Consider the following 23,180-nt stretch of genomic DNA (forward strand, 5'->3'; position numbering starts at 1 on the left):
GGAGAAACAAAAACAAGTTTAATTTATTGGTAATAGCAGTGGAAGTCCCGAGGCAGCTGGGGCCTGAGCCACTGGCTCTTGGACACCGGAGCCTCCCTGGAGATCTATTTCTGTCCTGGCATGCTGGTGCTGGATTCTAAATAGTTCCTGCACCATGACCCCAGCTCATAGTTTCTGAGAGTGTGGGGGAAGTTGACCCAGGGGTGCCCCATCCCTTTTGAGATTTAGTGAAAAAGGTCAGGGAAGGACTCCATTAACACCCCTAGAAAGGGCTGGAATTGGCTCAAATGATTTAAATGTCAACCAGACACTCCTTGTCATTGGGGTGCCGGTGACCTCGTCCCTTGGGCCACTGTCTGGCAGCTCCTTTCAGTCTCTGTCTGGTCAAGCCCAGGGGCAAGACAGGGAGGGGAGCTCTTGGCTCTTCAGGGGACCACTAGGGCCCCAGGGAATGGAGCAGGGATTGAGGGCCTTGAGGCAGAGCCACTGGGAACCCCCCTGTGCCCAGGTCAGGGAGCCTAGTGGGTAGGGAGGGTGCCCAGACACTGGGTTGGAGGGTGCTGGGAAACTGTCCACAGTCTGGCCTCACTGCTGCACCCCCTTTCTGGCTCACCCTTGGGCCAGCACAGCCTCCTGATCAGGGACCCAGCATCCACACCTGCCCTTCCCGGCCACCCCGCACAGCAGAGCCATCTCGGCTGCTGAGTCCCAGGAGTAAACCCAGGCTTGTTCTGCACATGTGTCCCCTTGGGCTTCACATGGCCACGTGGAGACAGCATGGATTCTGACCCAGGTTCAGAGGCCCCACAGAGGTGTTAAAGTTTTCATGCTTGGAGCAGAAAGGATGGACCCTTGGAGCCACAGACCTCGCCGTAACCTCTTTGCCATGGCTGGCTCCCTACATTTGACCCCCTTGACTGTCACAGGCACCTGTCCTTCACTGTAGGCTCGTGCGTGGTCATCAAGTCAAACTGAGCTCAACTTTGGTTCATCACAGTGTCAGACGGGACCAAGCTGGGACAAGTCAGCACGCTCCAGCAGGCAGTGAGAGTTTTCAGCCAAGGAGCCACCTGATAAGGTGTGAACAGGTGGGGCTACCTGACAAGGTGTGAACAGGTGGGGCTACCTGACAAGGTGTGAACAGGTGGGGCTACCTGACGAGGTGTGAACAGGTGGAGCTACCTGACAAGGTGTGAACAGGTAAAACAACTGGCCAAGCCTGGTAGAGGATCCTGAGGCTCATCCTCAGAGGCCTATTCTTTACAGGCCTGCGGGGCGTAGGGAGAAAGCAGTGACAGAACCCATGTGTTCGTGGTCCCAACCTCACAGGTTCACCACGGGGGTCAAATGAGAATATCTATGAAAGAGGATTTGTGGCCTGCCTGACCTGTGTCCTCTTCCTCCCCCAGCCCCACCCCACCCAGGGCCATGTCCTTGCAGGGAGGTCAGAGAGCATCTCCTCTGCTGAGACACCATCCTGGCTGGTCTTGGGACTGTGCTGGGCACTTGCACTGGAGGCCTGGGAGGTCTGCATTCAGCCCTTCCTGCTCCAGCATTCACCCAGGGGCCCCTCACGGGCCTGAGCTGAGACGACCCGGGCAGGCAGCACACAGGGGCCAGCCCTCTGTCCAGGAGAGTTGGCCCTGATCCCACTTTCTGTCTCTGCCCTTGCAAGTGGGATCTAGTGGGGTTATTGGTGGCCCCCAGTCCTAACCCCTGGATCCTGTGAATGGGACCTTATTTGGAAAAAGGGTCTCCATGGATGCAGTTAAGGATCTCAAGATGAGATCACTCTGGATAGGGGTGGCCCTAAATCCAGTGACAAATGTCCTTAGAAAGAGCCAGAGAGGAGCGACGTGGACACAGGGGAGAAGTCATGAGAAGATGAAAGCAGAGATGGCAGAGAGGTGCCATGAGCCCAGGACGCCTGGACCACAGAAGCTGGAAGAAGCAGGAGGACTCTCCCTGGGAGCCCCTGAGGGAGCCTGTTCTGCCCACACTCTGCTTTGGGAGCCCAGCCTCCCAGTTCTGGGAGAATGGATTTCTGTGGTCTGTTGCTGCAAACCCAGGACCATCAGCTCACGAGACCGTGAGGTTCTCGCAGCTTCCGTGACAGGCAGATGCATAGAAAGTGTTTGGGGTTAGAGCTTTTTCAAAACGTGAAGATCCACCCTGTGTGGTTTTAACTGGAAGCTTTCTGAGCACCTTCTAGCTGCTCTCCAGCTCTGACATAAAAGTAGGTATTTTTAATACACAAGACAGCGTCTCTTAAACAAGCTGTCAGGAAAATGAATTGCAGGAAGTTTAGCGGGTGTTAACCCTGTCTAGGTGCCCTGCAATTATCCGCGTTGAGTCTGCAGGCGAGTGTGACAGGGTGGGGGCTCAGAGGCGCCTTACTGTTGCAGAGCAGCTCGCCTCGGCGGGGGTACACTGTCTGCTTGTCAGCTCACTGTGGCTGGCTGGTGTTTTTTCCCAATCTTCTGGGCCTCTGAGCACGCCAGGAGCCCACTGTCCTCTGGGCCCCTGTGAGACCTGAGCCCCACTGAGCCCTGGCCTGGGTGTGGCAGGTGCCCCGTCTGCCCCTCCTCCCCAAACCCCAGGCAGCCCTAGGCAGAGAAGACGTCTCCTGGGGGTGCTCAGGTCCACCTCGGCAGAGTGGGCAGTGGGGCTGGGCAGAATTTGGTACCCAGGCATTGCAGCAGCCTGTGGGGACAGAGGGGCCTTCAGGCCAGCCGTACTCCCTTCTGCCTCCAGCTAAAGCCATAAGGGCATCAGCAAGGGCCATGCCATGACTCAGCTGCCTGATCCCTTGCTCATGGGGCTCTCCATCCGGCCTCCTTCCCTGGATGCTGGTGCCTGAGCTCCTGACCTGCTGTCCGGGGAGACAGGCAGACCACTGGGAGATCACCAGGGGGTGCTCAACTTCAACTTGGCCCTACCTCCCCCAGGCCAACCCCTGGGGTGGGAAGAACAAAGGGATGATGTCACAGCGTTCCCCACATTGATGACAGTCCAGAGGGGGGCCCCCAGGACTGCCTGTCCAAGTAGGTCCTGGGGATAGAGAGATCTCTGCCCCCGCCTGACACACCTTCCTCTTAAGGGTCCCCAGGTGGGGCTGGCGGCAACGGGAGCAGCTGGTCTGTCCAGATCATCAGAGCCTGGGAGATGGGTCAGCACAGATGTAACTGCTTCTCCCTTGTCCCCGGCAATAAATAGTGACCCTGGACAGCGCTTCCGACCGTGCATATCCTGCTGGGCACAGAGCCCGAACTGGACTGAGTCACAAAAGAGCAAGTGTTCAATATGGGCTCCAAGCCAGTGTGTCCTGGATGACTGGACAGACAGGGCTCCCCAGTGACACGATCCAGATGCACTTTCACTCCCTCCCAACCCTTGGGAGCTGGAGGTTTGCAGTCCTGCCAAACAACTAGGAAACGATGCTCCGGGTGACAGTACCCCACGGCCTGCTGTGAGCTCTCACAACTTCATAATTTCTGAACAAGGCCGATTCCAAACAACCCCAGGACTCTCTGAACTTCAGGACATTGGAAGTGGCATGTTTCTTCAAACAGAGGAACTCTCTTTGAGTCACTCACTAAAGAATGCTCTTAACCTTTAGATGTGTCCTCAGAGAGTTATTGAAATTTACAATAAACCCACCTTTTAAGACAAAGAGCTAAAAATGTTTAAGTCCAAATAATGTTGCACTTTTTCATAAGCCTCAGTACAAAATTTACTCAAACACTGGGGCTGTCTTCCATTTTATGTTTCTAGGATAACAATGTTTCTTTTTATGTATTCTTTTGCTACATTGTTTTAACAATCCCTTTGAACCAAGTCTTTTATCATAAGCTGCCTGAGATATTTTTGAAAGTAGGCAATGTTTAAAATCCACAGATGATTTCTACTTGGGGCACTGGACAAGCTCGCCTGTCATAAACAACTACAAAATTGTACACAATTTGTCAGGCGATTGTTTTCAGACACAAGACAAACCACAGTGCACAACCATGGCTCCCGAGAGCAGGAAAGTCACAAGGTGGGGTCTGCTGTCACCCAGTGCTCTATTTGGGGACACTTTCCTCGTTGTGACATAAGGAGCTGGGGTCTGAGCAGAGCTTGGCTACTCCAGTTGATGAGGCAGAATTCAGAGCTTGGGGCTGCAGGAGTGGCTTTAATCTGCAGATTCGGGTGCTGGGAGGGGGACCTGCATGGTGGGGTCCTCAAAAGCCCGCGGGGGTCTCTCGTAGGTTCTGGGCTGGCTGGGCTGTGTGCACACACTGTGACCTTGATGGGCTTATGGGAGGGTGGCTGGTATCCTGGCTGAGCTGGAAGGGAGAGAAGTCTTCCTCACACACTAAGCATCCCACTGAGATGCCAGCAAGTCCACACCTTAGGAATAAGGACCATGCCCTAAAGTCTAGACCCACCCTAACCAAGCCAAAAATCAAACGGACAACATCCTCAAAAGAGACTGAGTCTAGTCGCAAGTCCTCCCAGTGTAGGAGGGTGTGGGCTTTCACTGATGAGGTGTAAACCAAGCCTACACATGAAGCAAAGGTTTAGACAAACCCAACAGCCATTTGTGATAAAACTCTCAGCAAACAAGCCATAGAAGGCAACTTTCTTCACCTGATTCTAAAAAAAATTTACTAAAAATTTAAACTAAAACTCTCATATTAGTCCCTTAGTTGTGTCTGACTCTTTGTAACTCCATGGACTGTATACAGCCCACCAGGCTTCTCTGTCCATGGAATTCTCCAGGAAAGAATACTGGAGTGGGTAGCCATTCCCTTCTCCAGGGGACCTTTCTGACCCAGAAATTGAACTCAGGTCTGCTGCATTGCAGGTGGATTCTTTACCATCTGAGCCACCAGGGAAGCCCTCAAACTTAATTATAAATACTAAAGACTTCCTCTCTAAGATCAGTAGCAAGGCAGGGAAACTTTCTCCTCCACCCCTATTAAATATCATACTAGAAGTTGTTGCTAGACCAATAAGGCAAGAAAAGGAAATTAAAGATTTGGAATGGATGAAATATAACTTCCTCTATTCTTAAACAACATCTCTGTTGACATAAAAAATCCCAGGGAATGTACAGAGGGATTTCTAGAATTAATAAGTATACTTATCATGGTTGTAAGATATAAGGCCAATAACTAAAAATCAATCACATTTATATATACTAGCTGCAAAAAATAGGAAATAGAAAAAAAATTTAAGTACATATATATATATAATTCCCCAAACATGAATAATTAGATATAAACATAACAAAATATGTGTAGGATCTCTATGCTGAAATCTACTACCATTGAAAAAAATCAAAGACCTAAATAAATACAGTGATGCACCTTGCATATGGATCGGAAGGCTCAGTATTAAGATGTCAAGTCTCCCCATGTAGATCTATTAGTATAGAGGAACACAATCCCAACTGAAACCTGCAGGCTTTTTTGTAGATACTGAAAGTCTGGCTCTAAAATTTATGTTAAAAAGCAGAGGAACTAGAGTAGCCAAAACGCTTTTGGAAAAGAACAAGGTTGGAGCACTTGCGCTACTTGAAAGACTTCCTATAAAGCTGTGGCGACAGGAATGTGGGACTGTGGGTGGAACAGGCACAAAGACTAAAGGGACACATGACAGTCTGGATATAGCCCCAAACACAAGGTCAGATGAGTTTTTATTAAGGTACAAGAAAACTTCAAAGGAGAAAAGATCATCCTTTCACAAATGGTATTGATCATTTGGGTAAGTATATGCAAAAATTACCTATATCTCACATTCTATAGAGAAATTAACTCAAAATGGATCATAAGCCTAAAAGTGTAAAACACAGAACTATATAGATTCCAGAAGATAAAAAAAAGAAAAACACTTTGTGACCTTGCATAAGCCACTAAAATTTTTGATAAGTTAGGTTTTATCAAAATTCCAACCTTTTGCTCTGTGACCTGCAACATTAGGAAAATACAAAGACAAGCCACAGAAGGGGAGAAAATATTTGCAAATCACATCTCACAAAAGACTTAGATGCAGAATATATATTTAAAACTCGCAAAGGTCAACGATAAGAAAACAAACAACCCAGGACTTCCCTGGTGGTCCAGTAGTTAAGAATCAACCTTCCAAGGTGGGGGGATGCAGATTCAATCCCTGGTTGGGAAACCAAGATCCCATATGCGGTGGAGCAACTAAGCCCTAGCATTGCATCAAAAGATTCCACGTGCCGTAACCAAGACCCAGTGCAACCAAATAAATAAATAAATATCTTAAAAAAGAAAACAACCCAATTTTAAAAATAGCCAGGGACTTCCCAGGTGATCGAGTGGCTAAGATTCTGTGCTCCCAATGCAGGGGGGGCAGGTTCAATCCCTGGTCAGGGAACTAGATCCCACATGCCACAACTAAAGATTCTGCATGCCACACCTAACAGTCAGCACAGCCTATATATATATATATATTTTTTTTTTTTTTAAATAGGCAAACTACAGGAACAGACACTTTTCCAAAGAAGATACACAGATGTCACGTAACTGCCGGAAAAGATGCTTAATATCATGAGTCATCAAGGAAATGCAAGTTAAAACCCCAGCAAGATACCACTACACACCTACAGAATGGATAAATGAAAAGCAGAAAAACAAACAAACCAGACACCGACAGTGCCAGGTGCCGGCCGGGATGCAGAGAACTGTCTTTCCACCACGTTGCTAGTGGATGGTCAACATGGCACATCCACTGTGGAAGGTCTGGCAGCTTCCTCCGAAGTTAAACACACTTCCTGTATGACCCAGAAATCTGACTCTCATGCTTAAATGAGAAAAATGAAAGCATGTGTTCACACATCGGCCTGCACATCAATATTTGCAGCAGGTTTATTCATAATTGCTCAAAACCAGAGACCACCCAAAAGTCCTTCCAACAGTGAGCGGTGAGCATGTGGCGGAGCATCTGTGCAGTAGAGTACTCCTCCACACACAAAAGGAACAAGCTACTGACACAGGCGATGGCATGAGTGAACCTCAGGCTCTAAGAAAGCCAGACTCACAGGCTCAATTTACCTGGCATCAGAGGGGAGGTTGAAGGCAGTGGGTTGCAGAGACTCTTTTGTGTGACAGAACTGGGCTCTATCTTTGGAGTCAGTGGTTACAGGCTTCTCTGTATTTGTCAGAAGTCATGGATGTAAACAAAGGCAAATGATTTTTACTGGGTGTAAACTTTAGTGTTAGTTGCTCAGTCCTGTCCAACTCTTTACAACCCCATGGACTGCAGCCCACCAGGCTCCTTGGTCCATGGAATTCTCCAGGCAAGAATACTGGAATTGGTTGCCATTCCCTTCTCCAGGGGATCTTCCCAACCCAGGGAATGAACCCAGGTCTCCTGCACTGCAGGTGGATTCTTTACCATCTGAGACACCAGGGAAGCCTGGATATAAACTTAAGCCTAAGAAAGAAGACAAATGGATCTGGTATCTGATTATTTTTCCACCTTCTCCAAAAGCGGCCTGCTCTGGGTCATCTTGATCATGCACGTGGACTTCCTAACCATCCTCCTGAGTCCCCACTGTGTCAAAGAGGCAGGGAGAACGGTTGTCTGAAGTGTAAGCCACATGGCCTCTTGCTCAGAGTCTCCGAGGGGCCCATTTTCCCAGGATAAAGGATGTCCTGTGTCCTCAAAGCTATGGTTTTTCCAGTAGTCATGTATGGATGTGAGAGTTGGACTGTGAAGAAAGCTGAGTGCCAAAGAACTGATGCTTTTGAACTGTGGTGTTGGAGAAGACACTTGAGAGTCCCTTGGACTGCAAGGAGATCCAACAAGTCCATCCTAAAGGGAATTAGTCCTGAATATTCATCGGAAGGATTGAGGCTGAAGTTGAAACTCCAGTACTTTGGCCACTTGATGTGAAGAACTGACTCATTTGAAAAAACCCTGATGTTGGGAAAGATTGAAGGCAGGAGGAGAAGGGGATGACAGAGGATGAGATGGTTGGATGGCATCACCAACTCAGTGGACATGAGTTTGGGTAAACTCTAGGAGTTGGTGATGGACAGGGAGGCCTGGCATGTTGCAGTCCATGGGGTCACAAAGAGTCAGACAGGACTGAGCAACTGAACTGAACTGAACTGTGTCCTCCATGATCACTCATCACTTGTTGCCCTGCCCTGGGCTCCCCTGCTCTGGCCATGTCACCCCAGCAGGTGCCGTGTACCTGCTGTTCCAGCTCTGCAACCTTCTTCCCCAGATGCTGTCATACCTGCCCTTACCTAAGATCACAGCCCTACTGCCTCTCCTGTTCACTTGCACTTATTTGTGTTGCCACTTCTCTGTCTTCTCTGCTGGGATGCACACCTTTTAGGGAGATTCCCCATAGGACCCTCTGTGTTTGGCATGTGGTGCTGGGTGAGGGGGTGTGGAAGGGGGTGAAGGGGGAGGTGTCATAACAGAAGACAGATGGGGATTCTTCAAGCACATGGTGCTGCAGATTCCCGGCTCAGGGGCCCTCAGGCAGTGAAGGCTTTTCGGGGGAGCTGGACAGATGCTCAGTCTGGTCCCTGACCCTACAGGTATGAGAACAACGCCAGGCTCAGGAGTTTCTGGGGTCTCCTGTAGGACCCTGATGTGTGCATACAGACCCCGAGTTGGGACTGGGTGTGACCGTGGGATCAGCTCCCAGCTCGGGGCAGGGGAGCCTTCTTGGGGGCAGGAGGCTCTTGTTTGCCCCTAAAGGTGCAAATCAGAGAACCTGTCTCTCCTTGAAGCCACCTCTGCTGCGTGGGGTGCCTCAGCCCCATTGCTCCTGGCCCACAGAGTAATTGTCACCTCCAGCTGGTAATTGAGGAAACCGAGCCACAGAAGGTCACATCTGTAGCCTGGCCCTGCAGTTGGTCAGTGGAGAAGTTGCCACTTAACCTTGGATCCTGGGCTGCCAAAGACAAGAAATCCCAAAAGACCCCCTCCCTAGCAGCTTGGGTGCACTGGCCCAGCTCCACCTGGCTCCCTGGCCCTCTCCCCCTCTGGCTCTAGCCATGGGGGATGGAGCCACCTCCACAGGTGCATGCACGTGACATCCCCAAAGGGGGCAGGGGTCATAGCACACGGGCACTCCATCTGGGCCCCTTGTGGGAGCAGAAAGACAGGGCAGGTGTGGGCCTGGCTTGGACGCCCCCATCCTCTCTGGGCCTCGGTTCTCTCTCAGTGCTCAAGGAGCCTGGATGCTTCCTTTGGGGGGCTGCCCTGTCACCAGGGACGGTGGTGGCCAGGTTCGATGCCAGGGTGCTGCCAGGTTAGAGCAGGGATCTTGGGGAGCAGGCAACCCCCACAGCTGTGAGCTTGGTACCATGGTCCCCCCCCAGAGGGCTGAGCATCTGCCTGGCTCCTGGGGTGATGGGGGTGTAGGACGAGCAGCTGCCTGGGGAATTTGAGTTCCCCAGAAATGACCCTCAGACCCTTTGGTACTTTCCTGCCCAAAGGCACCCCCCACCCCCCAAGAGGACCTGGCACCCAAACTGCCTTCACAGGGTGAGGCCATGGACTTGGCCTTTAACCTCTGAGGGACTCATGGAGACAGTGTCTATTCACGGAAATCATCCTTTATCTAAGCCCTGTGAGTTTGGATAATGCTCCATCACAGAGCTGGCAGCACCCACAAGACACAGAACATGCATTGCCCACTGCCAATACCCCTCCCCGCCCTGTGCCCGTCACTTTCCTTCCAGAAAGTCACATGACTGGAGTCATACAGTTGGAACCTTTTGAGGCTGGCTTCCTTCCTTGGCACGGTGCATTCACTCGTGACCACCGCATCTTCACCACATCTTAGAGATTAAGGCAGGCTGGAAATCCTGTCTGACAGGGGCCTGGAGCAGCCAAACCCTAGACACACAGTAGGGGCTGGGGGCAGGGGCAGCTGGTGTCCAGTAGGGACACATTCTCCCTCAGGGGGGAGTGGGGACAGTGGGGAAGTCCCCATCTGGAGATGGGTAGGGTGGTGGTCCTTTAAAGACGGAGAAAGTGGTAAATTTCACATTATGTGTGTTTCACTGGAACAGAAAAAAAGGAACAAAGGCTTGTGATTCCTCTCCCTCTTGAAACACAAGCCATCAGATAACCAGATGGAAACCTGGCTGCTTCTCTGGTGGTGGGATGGAGGCCTCCAACCACCTGAGCAGGTTGACACCCTCTTCCCCTCACAGGCCCTGCATCACCCAGCACAACTGTCCTGCTGGGGCCAATGGGTGAATGTACCGTGCTGGCACCAAAGCTCACGGCTAGAGTCCTGGTCCCCCTGAGCTGAGACTCTGGACACGAGGGATGGGCTGCGGTCCCCAAGCAGGACACCCAAGCTGAGTGGGTGTCTCTTGGGATGACTGCTCATGGGGGTCCCTGCCCCACTCACTGCCCCAGACTCTCCTTATACAGAACCATAGCACAGTCGCCAAACCAAGAAGTCCCACTGCATGCCAGGACATCACTAGTGAGCCCAGGAGTGCACCCCTACTGTCTCAGCAGCAGCATCCTTTCTGCACCTGGGTCTGATGGGAAACCCAGCCTGGTGCTCAGGGGCTACGTCTTCAATCCTCTTAATACAGGAGAGCTCCTTGGCCTGCCCTGAACTTCCATGACCCAGCACGTTGTGAGTGCTGGGCAGATGCTTCCGGGGGAGGAGCTGCATTCTGGGCAGTGAATCCAGCAGGAGGCACCAATTTTGGGGGCACGTCTTTGCCTGTTTCCCTAACATAGCATCACTCTCCTGGGGCCCTGTGACTCGCCAAACTTCAGCCACAAGTGTCAGCATCACCGAGGTGAGCTGGCTGCAGGTGGTGGAATGGGAAATCGATGGATGAAAGGGGAGCGAACAGGTGGATGGATGGGGGTGGGGGGAGAGGGCACAGCGCAGCTGGTGGCACAGGACAGAAACACGGAGAAAATGATCCATGGCCTGATTTTATTGGAACCAATTTTCTTCCACTTTGTGGAGACAGGTCTCGGCGGCCTCTGCATCCACAGATCACGTCAGACTTTAATGGCCTCGGTGCTCAGGAGGCTGCCCAGAGTCGATGTGCCCATGGACATGAGCCCCTCCCATACAAGCCACACCCAGGGCCGGCTGCCCCTTCTGAAGCTGGGCCCAGCCCATCATGAGGAGCAATGCTGCTGGCACTGAATGTGAAAGAGGCCAACTGCGAAGGCGGATTACAGGGGTACCCCATCACCACCCCCGTCGCCCTCAGCCTCGCAGCTGCTGTCAGGGCCACAGGTCCTGGAAAACGGTAACAATGAAGTGATGACCCAGAGCCCTCCCCATGCTGATGCAGGTCTGAAGGGTGATTGCGGGGGAGGCTGTTTTACTGTGGCCTTGAGGGCGGGGGGTGGATCTCTAACAAAGGTACATATGCCCTGTGACCCCTAATTCTCCCCCCGAGGGCACCGTGCATGCAGAGGGGCTGCTCTGAGCTGGGGCACCTCCTAGATACCCACCGTCCCTGCTCCTAGAGCAGCAGGACCCGGGAGGGGGACATCCACCTCCCCCCACCCCTCCCCAGCATTGGGAAGATCTACCCCACTCCCCAGCTTTGGGGAGACAGGATTTACTAGGGGATGGAAATGTGGCAGTGGGGAGGGAGATACCACTACCCTGTAGGATTGAATCCAGTCCCCTCTGGGGCCCTGGGGAGGTGCTGGACCATTCCAGGGCAACGGGGCAGGCTCCTCAGGCTCCATCTCCCAGGCTTTCCTGTTGACCAGGGGCCCAGGATCCAGGGCCTTTGCTGGCCCGGGAAGCCCTGTCCTCACCATGAGCTCCTCTCACCTCGTCCACTCCAACCACACACTCAGAAAACTCCAGCAATGACAGCTCCAAGTTGCTCAGAAATCTCATCACCGAAGCATCTCATTTCTAAACGTTACTTCTGATTGCAAGTGTCCAGGATGGAACCTCACGGGGTGGAGGGCTGACACGACTGGTGGGAGACACTCGGGCTGGGAGGGGGCCCCAGTTTTGGAAAGAGTGGTTGTTTTGATTGGCCCACCTTTCCACACTTCCCAACATAGCCCATGAGAGGGAGACACATGGATACAGGTGCCCAGCTCCTCTCTGCATAGATGTCACTGTTTAAAACAGTGGACATTGGCCCAGATATGTCAAGTGGCCCAGAAGCCCATGTGGGGAACATAAAATCCCCTGGAAACCTCTCCTGGGACAGTGGATGGCACAGAGGGACAAGAGGGGAGGGGGCAAGGCCAGGGCTGAGCTTCCCCACGAGGAATGTTCCTTCAGGCACATGGAGCAGCACACAGGAGCCCAAGGAGCCTCGCGGGAGTGGTCGGTGTCAGAAATAAGTGCGCCTCTAACAACTGGCCCATCAGTCTTTCTCGAGCACATGGCCGAGGCCATTAAAAAAAAATGGAAACTCCGCTCTCTGAGGTCTTGGAGCCAGCAAGTGCTGAGTAAACGCTCAGCAGTGCTACAGCTGCGGCCACAGACGCGGTCCTTCTGTAGAGCCAGCTCCACAGACACTTGCCTAGTGGACGAGTGACCAGGACACAGCCCAGGCCACATCAGCATGGCAGCCTCCCAGCAAAAGCATTCAGGGAGGGCCCTTTGGGAAGCCAAGCCAAGTTCCTGGGGCGTCTGACCATGTGGCACTAACAGAGGGTGAGGGTGCTTGAGGGGGGTTCTCTCTGCGGCTGTGTTTTCTTGATGGTCCGACCCTGGCTGCGCCTGGCCCAGCCCACAGGGGTTCAAGGGGGCGGGGGTCTCAGGGCAGCATCTCCTGGGTGGGCATGACTGACCTGCCCCACCTTCACAGCCAGGTGTCGTGGCTGCTGTCTCCCAACTCCCCAGCCCCAGCACAGCCCACAAGACCCCAGAGGAAGCTGGAAGGTAATTCCCACTCTGTCACCACACGCGCCCTGGTTGCTCCTGCCTGCAGCCTGTGATTCATCTTCCTGCTACACGTGGCTGCCGGGGGCCCCTCCGCACAGGAACACCTGGAGCCAGGGCTGGTGAGGAGTCTGGGGCTTAATTCTGCCCACCGGCTCCATCTTGGTAGTGGCCTGTGGAGGGCCAGTTGCAGCCCAGGATAGGCGTGCAGATGGCACTTTCCCCACCCCCAAGCATGCCAGCTTCTGGAGCCCGGCACCCCTGTCATACTCAGAGGCAGCAGCATGGGTTCTGCTGAGAAGCTATTGATGACTTGGGCGTGAAAGGATAGCCAGACAGGACAGCCAGTCTCTCTGGCTACTCCCACTCCAACCTGGCTCAGCCCAGACCCTCCTTTCCCATCCCACTCTGGGGTGGAGGGAGTCCCCGCCCTTTCATGGCTACCCACATCCTGAGGCCACCATGCCATTCCAGGTGGTATCTCTTCCCTGACTTGCTCTGGTGGACACCCTGATCCCAGGCCAGGGCCCTACCTGAGAAGCCTTCTCCCTGGGGCTGGAATCCCCCTGCCTGGCTGAGCCAATGTCCAGGGAGGTCTCCAACCTGGGTCCCCACATGCTTCACCCAGACCCTCCAAGGGCATTGGTCACCCGACTCCAGGCCCTCCAATCTGCCACCAGGCCCAATACCTTAGGATTTTCCAGCAGAAACAACATCACCACCACCACCAGGGACAGCACCTCTGACTGCTTCTACCCGCCAGGAGCCAGACAAGGGCTTCCCATACCTTCTCTCTTGAATCCTGTACCTTCTGAGACCAGGGCTGTGATTGCCCCATTTCACAGATGGGAAAACTGAGGCTAAACTAAGGAACCGGCCCAAGACAGCATCAGGCCAGAAGACCCTGGGGGAGCAGTCTGGGATAGGGGTTCTGTTGTAGAGGAGAGGGACCACACCTGTGGGAAGCACAAAGCCTTTCGAGAAGCTGATGGAAGGGACCCTCTCTGGAAAGAGGAGGACACCAGCACACACATTTGCCTTACACCTCAGGGGCTCTGGGGACAGCTGAGGCCCATCCACAGAGCCTCCGCTCGAGGGAGGTCGGTAATCTGGGCTTCTAGCCCCTTTGATGGAAGGAGGGGATGAAATAAGTAGGGCTGAGGCCTGGCAGCCCTGGAGTGAAAGGTGGGAAGAAGCCAGGGATCAGGCTGCTCTCGAGTCCCCTGCTCCTCCCCCATCCCTACTCCTTCCCAGCTTCATAGGAATAAAATTTCTTTGGGACATGAAATTTTCTCCAACTTCCTGTACCCAGAGGACACACAGACAGGAAACTACTTCTGGGATGAGGCACTGAGGCTTCCCTGAGGGTCCGCCTTGGACCCTTGCTCCCAGGGGAGATCCCGGTCTGGTGGCCTCTGACTCCTGCCCCTGCCCCCCAGAAGAGGCTGCTCACCTGGATGACGACCTTGACTGTGGCGGTGCCCACGATGGGTGTGCACACCAGGCCGCCCGGGTGCTGGCCGTCTGCGCTGCGGTTCTGCTGGCCCATGGTGAAGAGCATAGGCACGGCCAGGAGGCCAGAGGCCAGCCAGACAGCACTGATGAACTTCTTGGTGCGGCTGCGGGACATGAGGGTCTTGGCCTTGAAGGGGTGGCAGATGGCCAGGTAGCGTTCCACGCTCAGGCTGGCCACGTTGAGGGCGGTGGCGTAGGTGCAGGCGTCGCGAAGGAAGTAGTAGCCGCGGCACACGGCGTCACCGAAGGCCCAGGGGTGGTGCACCCAGATGAAGTTGTACAGCTCCACAGGCATGGCCAGCAGCAAGATTAGCAGGTCGGACAGTGCCAGGCTGCCCAGGTGGTAGTGCACCGTGCTCTGCAGGTTCTGCAGTGATTTCTTGCGCGCCAGCGTGAAGGCAGTCACGGAGTTGCCCACTGTGCCCACCACGAAGAGCGCCAGGTACACGATGGTCACCAGCACCTTGGAGTAAATGTCCGTGTTCACATCCAGGTCGCTGCTGGGCGCCGCTGGTACGGACTCCGACAGGTTGCCAGAGCCATTGCCCAAGCCCGGAGCCAGGAGCGCCCTCTCCAGCACCGACGGCGGCTGCGTGAACGGGTCGCCGGTCCTGCCGACCCAGGCACCGGGCGCCGAGCTGTTGAGACGCATGTCGGGCGCGCGGGGCGGGGTGCTGCTGTGCTTCCCGGGTCCGCGGCTGGAAGCCAGGGGGAGAGTGGGTGCGTCTTAGGCAGGGACAGAATAGAGGGAGCCCGAGGGGTGGGCGTGAGAGGCCGAGGGGGCGCGCCGTCGAGCCGGGGAGCGCCAACCCGGTCCGTGCCAGCCTGGCGCGCTCGGCGCTCGCACTCACCGGGGGTTGCAGCTTCCCTCCAGGCTCCGCGCTTTCCCAGCTTTCTCCGAATGCCCGATCCCACGGTTCCTCCGGTCCCTGGGCGGCAGAACCGGTTCTCACGGAGAGCGCCCGGCCGGCTGGGGCTTGGGCTGCGCGAGGAAAGCCTGTGGAGCCGAGCGGAGTGCACGCCCGGCTGCCCGGCGCGCTCTCTTCTCGCTCGCGCTCTCCGCGCACCTCGCTCCGCGCACCTCCCGCAGCGCCAGCGCCCTCCCGAGCTCTGCGCCTCCACTGAGCCGGCGGCGACGGGCGCGCCCAGCAGTGGGGGGCGCTGGAGGGGAGAGAAGGCGGCCCCAGCCACTGTCCCCGCCCCGCAACGGGGCAGGGCTGGCTGATCACCCCCGCGCACTCTCAGGGACCATCTGGGCTGGAAGGAGCGCCCCAGGGAACTGGGATTCCAGTGAGGTGCGCCAGGAATATTGGCTTTTTCCAGGCACCCTCCTCAGGCAGCTCGCCCCCCTTTCCCGGGTCTCCCCAGCTTCCTATGCCCCACTTCCCCAAGGGAACTGCCCCCGGGTCGCTTCCAGCCCGCTCAAACAGTGGGCTTCCTGCTGAGGTGGGGGGATGCCCTTTCTTCCCGGGATGCCAGAAGCTGGGCTCCCAGGGGGCTCTACTCTAGCACAAGTAACTGGGGGAGGGGATGACTGAGGCGATCAGAAAGCAGAGGATAAAGTACCACCTGCCTCTGTGCACCCTGGGGTGGCCGTGTGCCACTGTGGGTGCAGGTGGTAGGGTCCAGGCCTGTCATCACCACCTGAACATGGACCATCAGATGTCATCCTCAGGGTCCAGCCCGGCAGGATGTAGAGGGACCTGGCTGGGCTGGGAATAAGGAACAGATACCAGAGCGGGCTGAGGAAAAGGGAGCACTGAGGAAAGCGGGTAAGGCTGAGCAGCCCAGACTTCAGACCAGTGCGGGGAGAAACTAAGGCTCAGTGCTTAGTCTCCGGTTCCCAGCTGGCTCTGAGCTCCTCCGCTCCACTGAATCCTGATGTTCCCATCACGGAGTCTTAGCACATAAGATACGTGCTTAAAAATGTACCCTTGCAGGAAACACAAATGTCCCTTTGCTGGAGGCCAGCACAGTGAGCTCAGAGGCAACAGGAGTGGTTTCAACCTGCTGCTTAATATCTGGGTGAGTGTTTTAGCTTCCCCATGCCTCTGTTTAGTCATCTGTGAAATGGGTACACAGTTCAAATCGATGCTCCTGGGTCCCCATTGTTCTGGATGCTGTTGGTGCTGCAAACAGCAGGCGCTCAGTGGACACCTGTGGAGTGAATGCTTTTGTGCGGACTGTGTGAGGATTTCGGAGGATGTGAGGCTGAAATACCTGGGAAAACAAAAGTTGCTTTAACTTCTCCAAGTTAGCCCAGGTTTGCCCCCTGGAAGGCAAGCCCATAGGTTCAGTGAACAGGTCCTAGGGTTGGGAGTTGAGTGTCCTCGCCACAGAAAGCAGTGCCGTGTCAGCCTGTGTTGGCCCCCGGAGGTCATCCTGAACCCATGGGGACATGGGGTCTTGCCGTGGACAGTGGTATTGGGTCACCTCTCTTGAGATCCCCGCCCCTCCCCCCAGAGGAAGGCAGCAGCCAGTGGCCACTTTGCTGGCCAGTAGCTGTTGCTACTCAGGACGTTCCTGATGGAAATGCGCTCTCATTCTGCTGCTTAAGCTCACTGTTTGGTTTTCACATCCCTGACCTTTCTGCTAAGCTGGGCTTCTTTGCAAAGATTTCTTTTCGAGCCAGCCTAGAAGCTTAAAAAATCATAAAAGGCAACTTAGCACAAATATTATGACAAGGCGTTTGCTTGAAATCACAGAGGAAATGTCACCTGGGCCGCCTTGCTTAACCACATGGGTTGCAGGACCTTGTCCGGAGTCCCCCGAGGCTTAAAATCCTCTTTCTGTGAAGCGGGGAGCCTGTCCGGATGGCCCGGCAGCCGGAACCTTCTGAGTCCAAACTGTTTGCCTCTTTCGCTTATGATTTCCCTGGACATGCGCTTCCTGAACAGCTGGGACCCTTTAGGGAACGCTTTGGTGAGGTGCTCACGGAGGGCGGGGCTGGTCTGCTGCGTCCATCAGTGACTGGACCACACCCTTGACCGAGCCTAACTCCCTCTGAGCCTTGCTGGCCTCCCCCTGACACTCCACATGCTGTGTGTCCGCAACAAGCTTGCTTGTCCGAGTCTGCCAGGGCTGAGATGCTCTGGCAGGTGTCTGAGTTTCTTGGGGAAGCTGGTGTGTCGGCCAAGAGGGCAGCAGCACCTGGGTGTCTCCAGCTTCCTGGGGAGCCCAGCGTGTTGTAGGCAGGGTGGGGTCCTGGCTGTTGAGCTGGGCGGTCACCTGAGCTTCAGTGTGAAGGTCAAGTCTGAGACACTGGAAGGAAGATGCCTGGATGACCACTGCCATGGGCAGGTGTGTGGGGGTTCCTGGTTTGTTTGCTTTGCTAACTTCTCCCAAGCTCTGAAAGGTACCTGGGTGTAGTGGGTGCTCAGTGGACTTTTGATGAACTAGTGAAAGAGATTAGATGATGAACAGCAAGACTGGCAACACCCATGGTCTTTCCCCAACAGGCTTCCAAATGCAAGAGGATGTAACTATGGAACCCAAGACAGATCCCTTTGGGTTGCACCCCTGGGCCTGAAGCTATCAAGTGGGCAGGATTATCTAACCATCTTAGGAGAGAGGCAGCCAGGATGAGGGACAGAGGGTGTGACAAGGACTTTACTTTCCTGGCTACAAGAATTCAGTCCTTGGAGTCCTGGGGTCCCATCCTGTCTTTCCTCTGGCCCTCACATGGCCTTTGGGCAGCTCTTATTACAAGAAGCCTTCTTCCTAAAATAAAATAAAAATATAGGTTCACAGCAATACCTGTATCAGCTATCTATTTACCTATTGCTGCATAACAAAGGACCCCAAACTCAGTGAGTTGGTGGCAAAACAAACAGTTTATTGTTATTAAGGTTATTATTAGGTTTCCTATGAGGCTACAGGTGGGTGGGGAGTAGTATACATTTATCTAAAGACCCTAAGAATATGTAGTCTATGTAATTTGTAGTGTTTGGCTGTTGACTTCCCACCCACAGCCTGGAAAGTGCACACGTCAAAATGCAGAGCATTCCAAGGAGGATGTTAAAGACAGAGCAACACTTGTGTGAGAGCTAGTGAGTGGAGCGGGAGTGGCAGGTCTCCTTCCAGGCTGGGCACCAGCCTTGGCTCTCACATCCTTATCCCTCATGTTTCCAATTGTGACTTAACCCTTGGCCCCTGGCTGGCTTTCTGGAAATTCGAGCTGTGGTCACAAGGAAGAGCCAGACGATGGGGAGGGTGTGGCTGCCAGGAGTGTACCCTGCTGACCGTGGGCTCCAGGTCTATAAACCGACCAAGCCTCAGTGGACCCGGTGTCACCAGGTTACTGTGAGCACCGTGTTTCAGGTGCTCCACACGCCGAGTGGAGGTGACTGCTCCACAACTCCGGCTTTACCGCCAGTGGGCTAGATGACCAAGAGGAGGGGCTGAGCTCCGGCTTTACCGCCAGTGGGCTAGATGACGAAGAGGAGGGGCTGAGCTCCGGCTTTACCGCCAGTGGGCTAGATGACGAAGAGGAGGGGCTGAGCTCCTGGGCCCCTGAGAGTGCGGGCATGGCTTTCATTCCCGTCAGTGGCAGGGTCCCTGAGGAGGATGCATGAGGAAAGCTGAGTTCCCAGCTGCAGGTTGGGGGCTAGTCCCTCTGGGCTCCACCCTCTGAAGCAGGCAGGAAGATGGGTTCAGGCCGTGGGGACACCTCGGTTGCAACTGTCATTTCACCCCTGGCAGCAGCATGGCCCCTTCTCCTAACAATCGAAACCATCTCACTGTGCACTTTTCTAGCTTTATTGAGCAGAGCGCTTGTACACTCGATAGCCACTAACACTTGCAGCCGAGAAGGGCCTGGCAACTGTGGACTCCACCTGGGGCGTTGAAGACTTCAGCAAAAAGACGTGTCAGGAAAGATGATGTTTCGGAGGAAAAAAGGGCATGTCAGATCATCTAAGGAGAAAGAGAAAATCTGATCTCCAAAACAAGCTTCCATGCAGCCCAGGTTCCTAAAAATTACTCCTGTGAAGGCTTTGCTGTGGCATGCATTTCAGGCTGATCAACACAAAGGATGCTTTTTAGAATTTTCTTTGAAGTTGCAGCCTGACTTCTGGCAACCAGGTTTGAAACTGACAGAGTTATCCCCCGACCCTGAGTCCTCTGCCTTCCCCCTTCATCCTCCTCCGCCTCCACACTTGGGTCAGGCTACAAAGAGGGTCCCTGATCACCCCCTCCCACAAAGGCATTTTCTTTTTGAGACTTTCTCTTGGGTGAAAGACAACAGCGCATCCGATGCAGAAGGACAAACAGTTCCATCTGCTCAGCTTGCAGAGAAAAGCAGTGTTTTGTCAGCTCTCCCCCTGGGAAGCTGAGTTTATGCCTCTTATAAATTTACCAATTTCTGGTTAGCTTTCCCAGAGGTGCTTGTGAACACACTTGTGACTTAAGCTGAAAGAGAAAGGGTCACAGCTGCTGGGGCCCCACCCCACAGGCCCCTGCCCCCCACCCCGTGGGCCTTCCTTCTGTGAGGGTATCTCCCAGGGAGGGTGGTGCTTGCATAAACATGACTTCTGACAGTTCCAGGTCTTCTTCCAGAGACCCGAAACCTGCGCCTTTGTCTATACTCAGGAGTTCCAGTTGCCTAAAAGTACTTAAATAGAAAAACATGTCTCCCATTTCCTAATGACTTCATATGAGTTCTAAAATAAAACCCGAGTCTCCTTAGTCATTCTTGCCTCGGAGCGTCGAGGTGACTCCGGGCACTCTTGGGAAACAATCAGGTGCCAGGGAAGGCAGGTGACACACTTGCCCGGGTGGCCCCAGCTCTGGGGAAGGAGCCTTGGAGAGAATCCTGTGGAAGCAGTGGCAGCAGGCCTGGTGGCTTGTAGATTCCAGGGTGCAGTCCCCAGGGCACGTCTGAGACTCTAGTGACCCCAGTGGGGTCATCCCTCTCCCCTTTGCCCTGCAGGTAGGCGTGTCTTGGGAGTAAACTCTGGCCTGCAGGTGGGCAGGGTGGAGAGGGGCGCCTTCTCCCGTCAGGCCCAGGTCCTCCTCTGGCTGCCACTGCCTGCCTCTCACCTTCCTGGGACTCCCTTGCCCCACAAGAGCCCCCTGAGGTAATTTCTGAGGTGAGGTAGAGTCTGCAGCTCCCGGGGATGTGCTTTGAGGTCCTGGATGGGCCCCTGATTCCTACAGGATAAGCAGACCAGTGGGGGATGGAGTGGGCAAGGCTGGCCAGCGCTGAGCCCTGGGGGCTCAGAGGGACTTCCTCTGGACCTATTAATCATGGACAGTTGAGGAGCCCCGCTGTGGGCCCCAGGAGGGTCCAGGGGCTGCTGTAACCAAGAACCACAGCCTGGGGGGGCTGCAGTGAGCACAGGTGTACGTGAAGTCCCCCTTCTCCAGGGGCAGCAGTGATGGGCTGTTCACTCTCGTCCCTGCTCAGGGCTGTCCTTGTGGCTCTGGGAGGATGACCTGGTGAGGGTGAGGGCCAGGGCCAGCCTTCTCTGGGGCCCAGTCCTGGGAAAGCCCTTTCCTGGGGCAGGGCTGAAGGCTCTGCAGATACATGGTCTGTTCCCCTCAGAGTGTAATTCTGGGGCAGGCAGCATCACGTCCACACGTGGAGAGCCGCTTGTTTTCACTTCAGAAAGCTCTCTCAGCGCAGTTGTACCGCCCAGCAATCTGGTTTTTAAAAATATCATTGAGGGGAAAAAAAAAGAGCATTAGCACGTTTGAGGGAAATGTGTTCTCGTGTAAATGAGCAGTTAAAATATAATCAGATTATGCATGCAGAGCGAACGCGATCTGCTGAAATCGCAGCCTCTCTCGGGTCCATAAATACACGCGTGCTCGCCGTGCAGATACGCTGCCCGTGCTGCCGACATCAAAGCGGGGATCTGCTGTGGGCATTGTTCTAGGCGCTTCACACACACCATCGCCTTGAATCTACCTTCTCCCTCCCTGCCCCCTGCACACACACATACACACACACACACACACACACACAGAGCCATAGATCGAATATTAAATACACACCCATATATCACGGCTGCAACAGCTAAGAGAGCTGATACGTTATAATATTTTTCTTTTGAAAAAAGGCCGAGGCTGCTGGATGCCACCAAGTGGATAACCTTGCTGTGGACACCTGTCACGGCCCTTGAATCTCAGTCTGTTTTCTATTATCTTGGTTTCAAATGCCATGTTGGTGGAACAGGCTCATCCTCCACACGGGCAATCTGTTGCCTGTTTGTTACTCTCCACAACAGGCTGAATGGTGCTGCTCTGCTGGTGACAGCGGGCATGGACCCAGGAGGGGACATCTGTTGGCTTTGCTCGTCCAGACCCACAGCGCCACCCCCCAACCCCTGCGCCCCAGACTGGCCTTCCTGCTGGATCCCAGGGGTCTGTGTTCCTGAGAGCCCACCCTGCATGGCCTTGGGGAGGGGCTGGTCCTTTCCTCTCCATCCCTGCTAATCAGAGTGCGCATCCCCACTGCCCTGGGGACACAAGTTGTATGCCTAGAGTCCTTCGTGCTCGTTGGGAGAGGCAGGTCCCTGCCACTGGTTGCCAGGCTGGTTCCAGCAGAGCTGGGGATGGGAAGAGGCCTGGAGCCCTGATGGCATCATTCTAATGCTTGATCCTGCCATACCTGGAATGCGCCCACCCACCCCACTTTTTCTCAAGCTGGCTTGACTTGCGTTTCCATCCACCCCCTAACACTCAAGAATCGAAACCATGGGTGCTTGAGCAAAAATGGACGTGTTGAGCCTGCCATGGGCCCTTCAGACATGACTCAAGGATTCCGCATCCACTTGACGGCTGATTCTTTTATGTGTGAGGATGGAGAAATGGCCACAAAGCGTCGAGAGGAAGCCCAGGGCTCCATTTTTCTGAAATCAGTGGGAGGAGGATGACTGGGCCACGCATGAATTGCCGTCTTCTCTGGAAATTTCAAGGCTGGATAATGAAGACATCAGCTCCTGGGCTGCTCCTGTCTGATGGGAGCCGGTGGGGATAATCGCCTCCTTCCTGTGGCAGCTAATGATTAGCTTCATGCCAGCACATCACCGCCGCAGACTGATTTGCCTACACAGTCAGTTACTTATGAAAAACAAGTTTTCAAGAAAACATAATTCCAGGGCTCCAGTGCTACTTCTTTCAAAATAATCCAGAAACCCCACCCAGTGTCTTCTGAGTCTGAAAATTCTTGAGCAGCCCAAGTCCACTTCTTTCCCACCCAGGGGCAATGGGTACCTGGCTCTGTCATTCGGGTTTAGGGGGTGGGGGGTGTCAGCTCTATTGTGAGATATCCTTGAAAATAAAAGCCTTGGGGAATTACCCCGAAGCCAACATTTCACCCTATTCTTCACCTGCCGATGGATGGACAGATGGATGAGGGATTTTTGACTTTGTCAAATTTGTGTTAAAATAACAATAATTCAGTGGAGACCCTAGGTTGACAGTGGACAAAACTGGAGTGCCTCTGGGCCTGGAAGGTGGGAGCAGGGGATGGGGACTCTGTGCTCGCCCCGCTTCTGTGTGTTTGGCAGTTTCACAACAAAGTTAACAAAACCAAGTCTGGCTTAAATGAAAAGGTGTGTGTTGAGTCGCGATGCTCCACTTGCAAAGACTCTGAGCTGGAAATCAGTGGGTGTTTCCCTTTCAATGATGAGACTAAACCTCAGAATCAGTCCATTGAGGCACCTCGCTACCTCTCCTATTGCTCCCAGTGTGAAATGAGTGGTGAACCCGAAGTGTCTGTATTATAAATACAAAGCCAAGTGCACTGAAGCACACCGTCCCACGTGGCTGTCTG

General features: G+C 54.2%; 1 protein-coding gene across 1 annotated transcript in view; it reads right to left on the bottom strand.

Moving 5' to 3' along the window:
• The window catches only part of NTSR1 (neurotensin receptor 1), a 49,771-nt gene extending 34,718 nt beyond the window's left edge, over positions 1-15,053 (bottom strand). The window contains exon 1 of the mRNA XM_055543179.1: positions 14,340-15,053. Within this exon, the coding sequence (XP_055399154.1) occupies positions 14,340-15,053 (714 nt within the window). The remainder of the gene's footprint in view (positions 1-14,339) is intronic.
• Positions 15,054-23,180: the final 8,127 nt, after the last annotated feature.

Source organism: Bubalus kerabau, chromosome 13 (assembly GCF_029407905.1).
Source record: "Bubalus kerabau isolate K-KA32 ecotype Philippines breed swamp buffalo chromosome 13, PCC_UOA_SB_1v2, whole genome shotgun sequence".
Classification (NCBI taxonomy): Eukaryota; Metazoa; Chordata; class Mammalia; order Artiodactyla; family Bovidae; genus Bubalus; species Bubalus kerabau.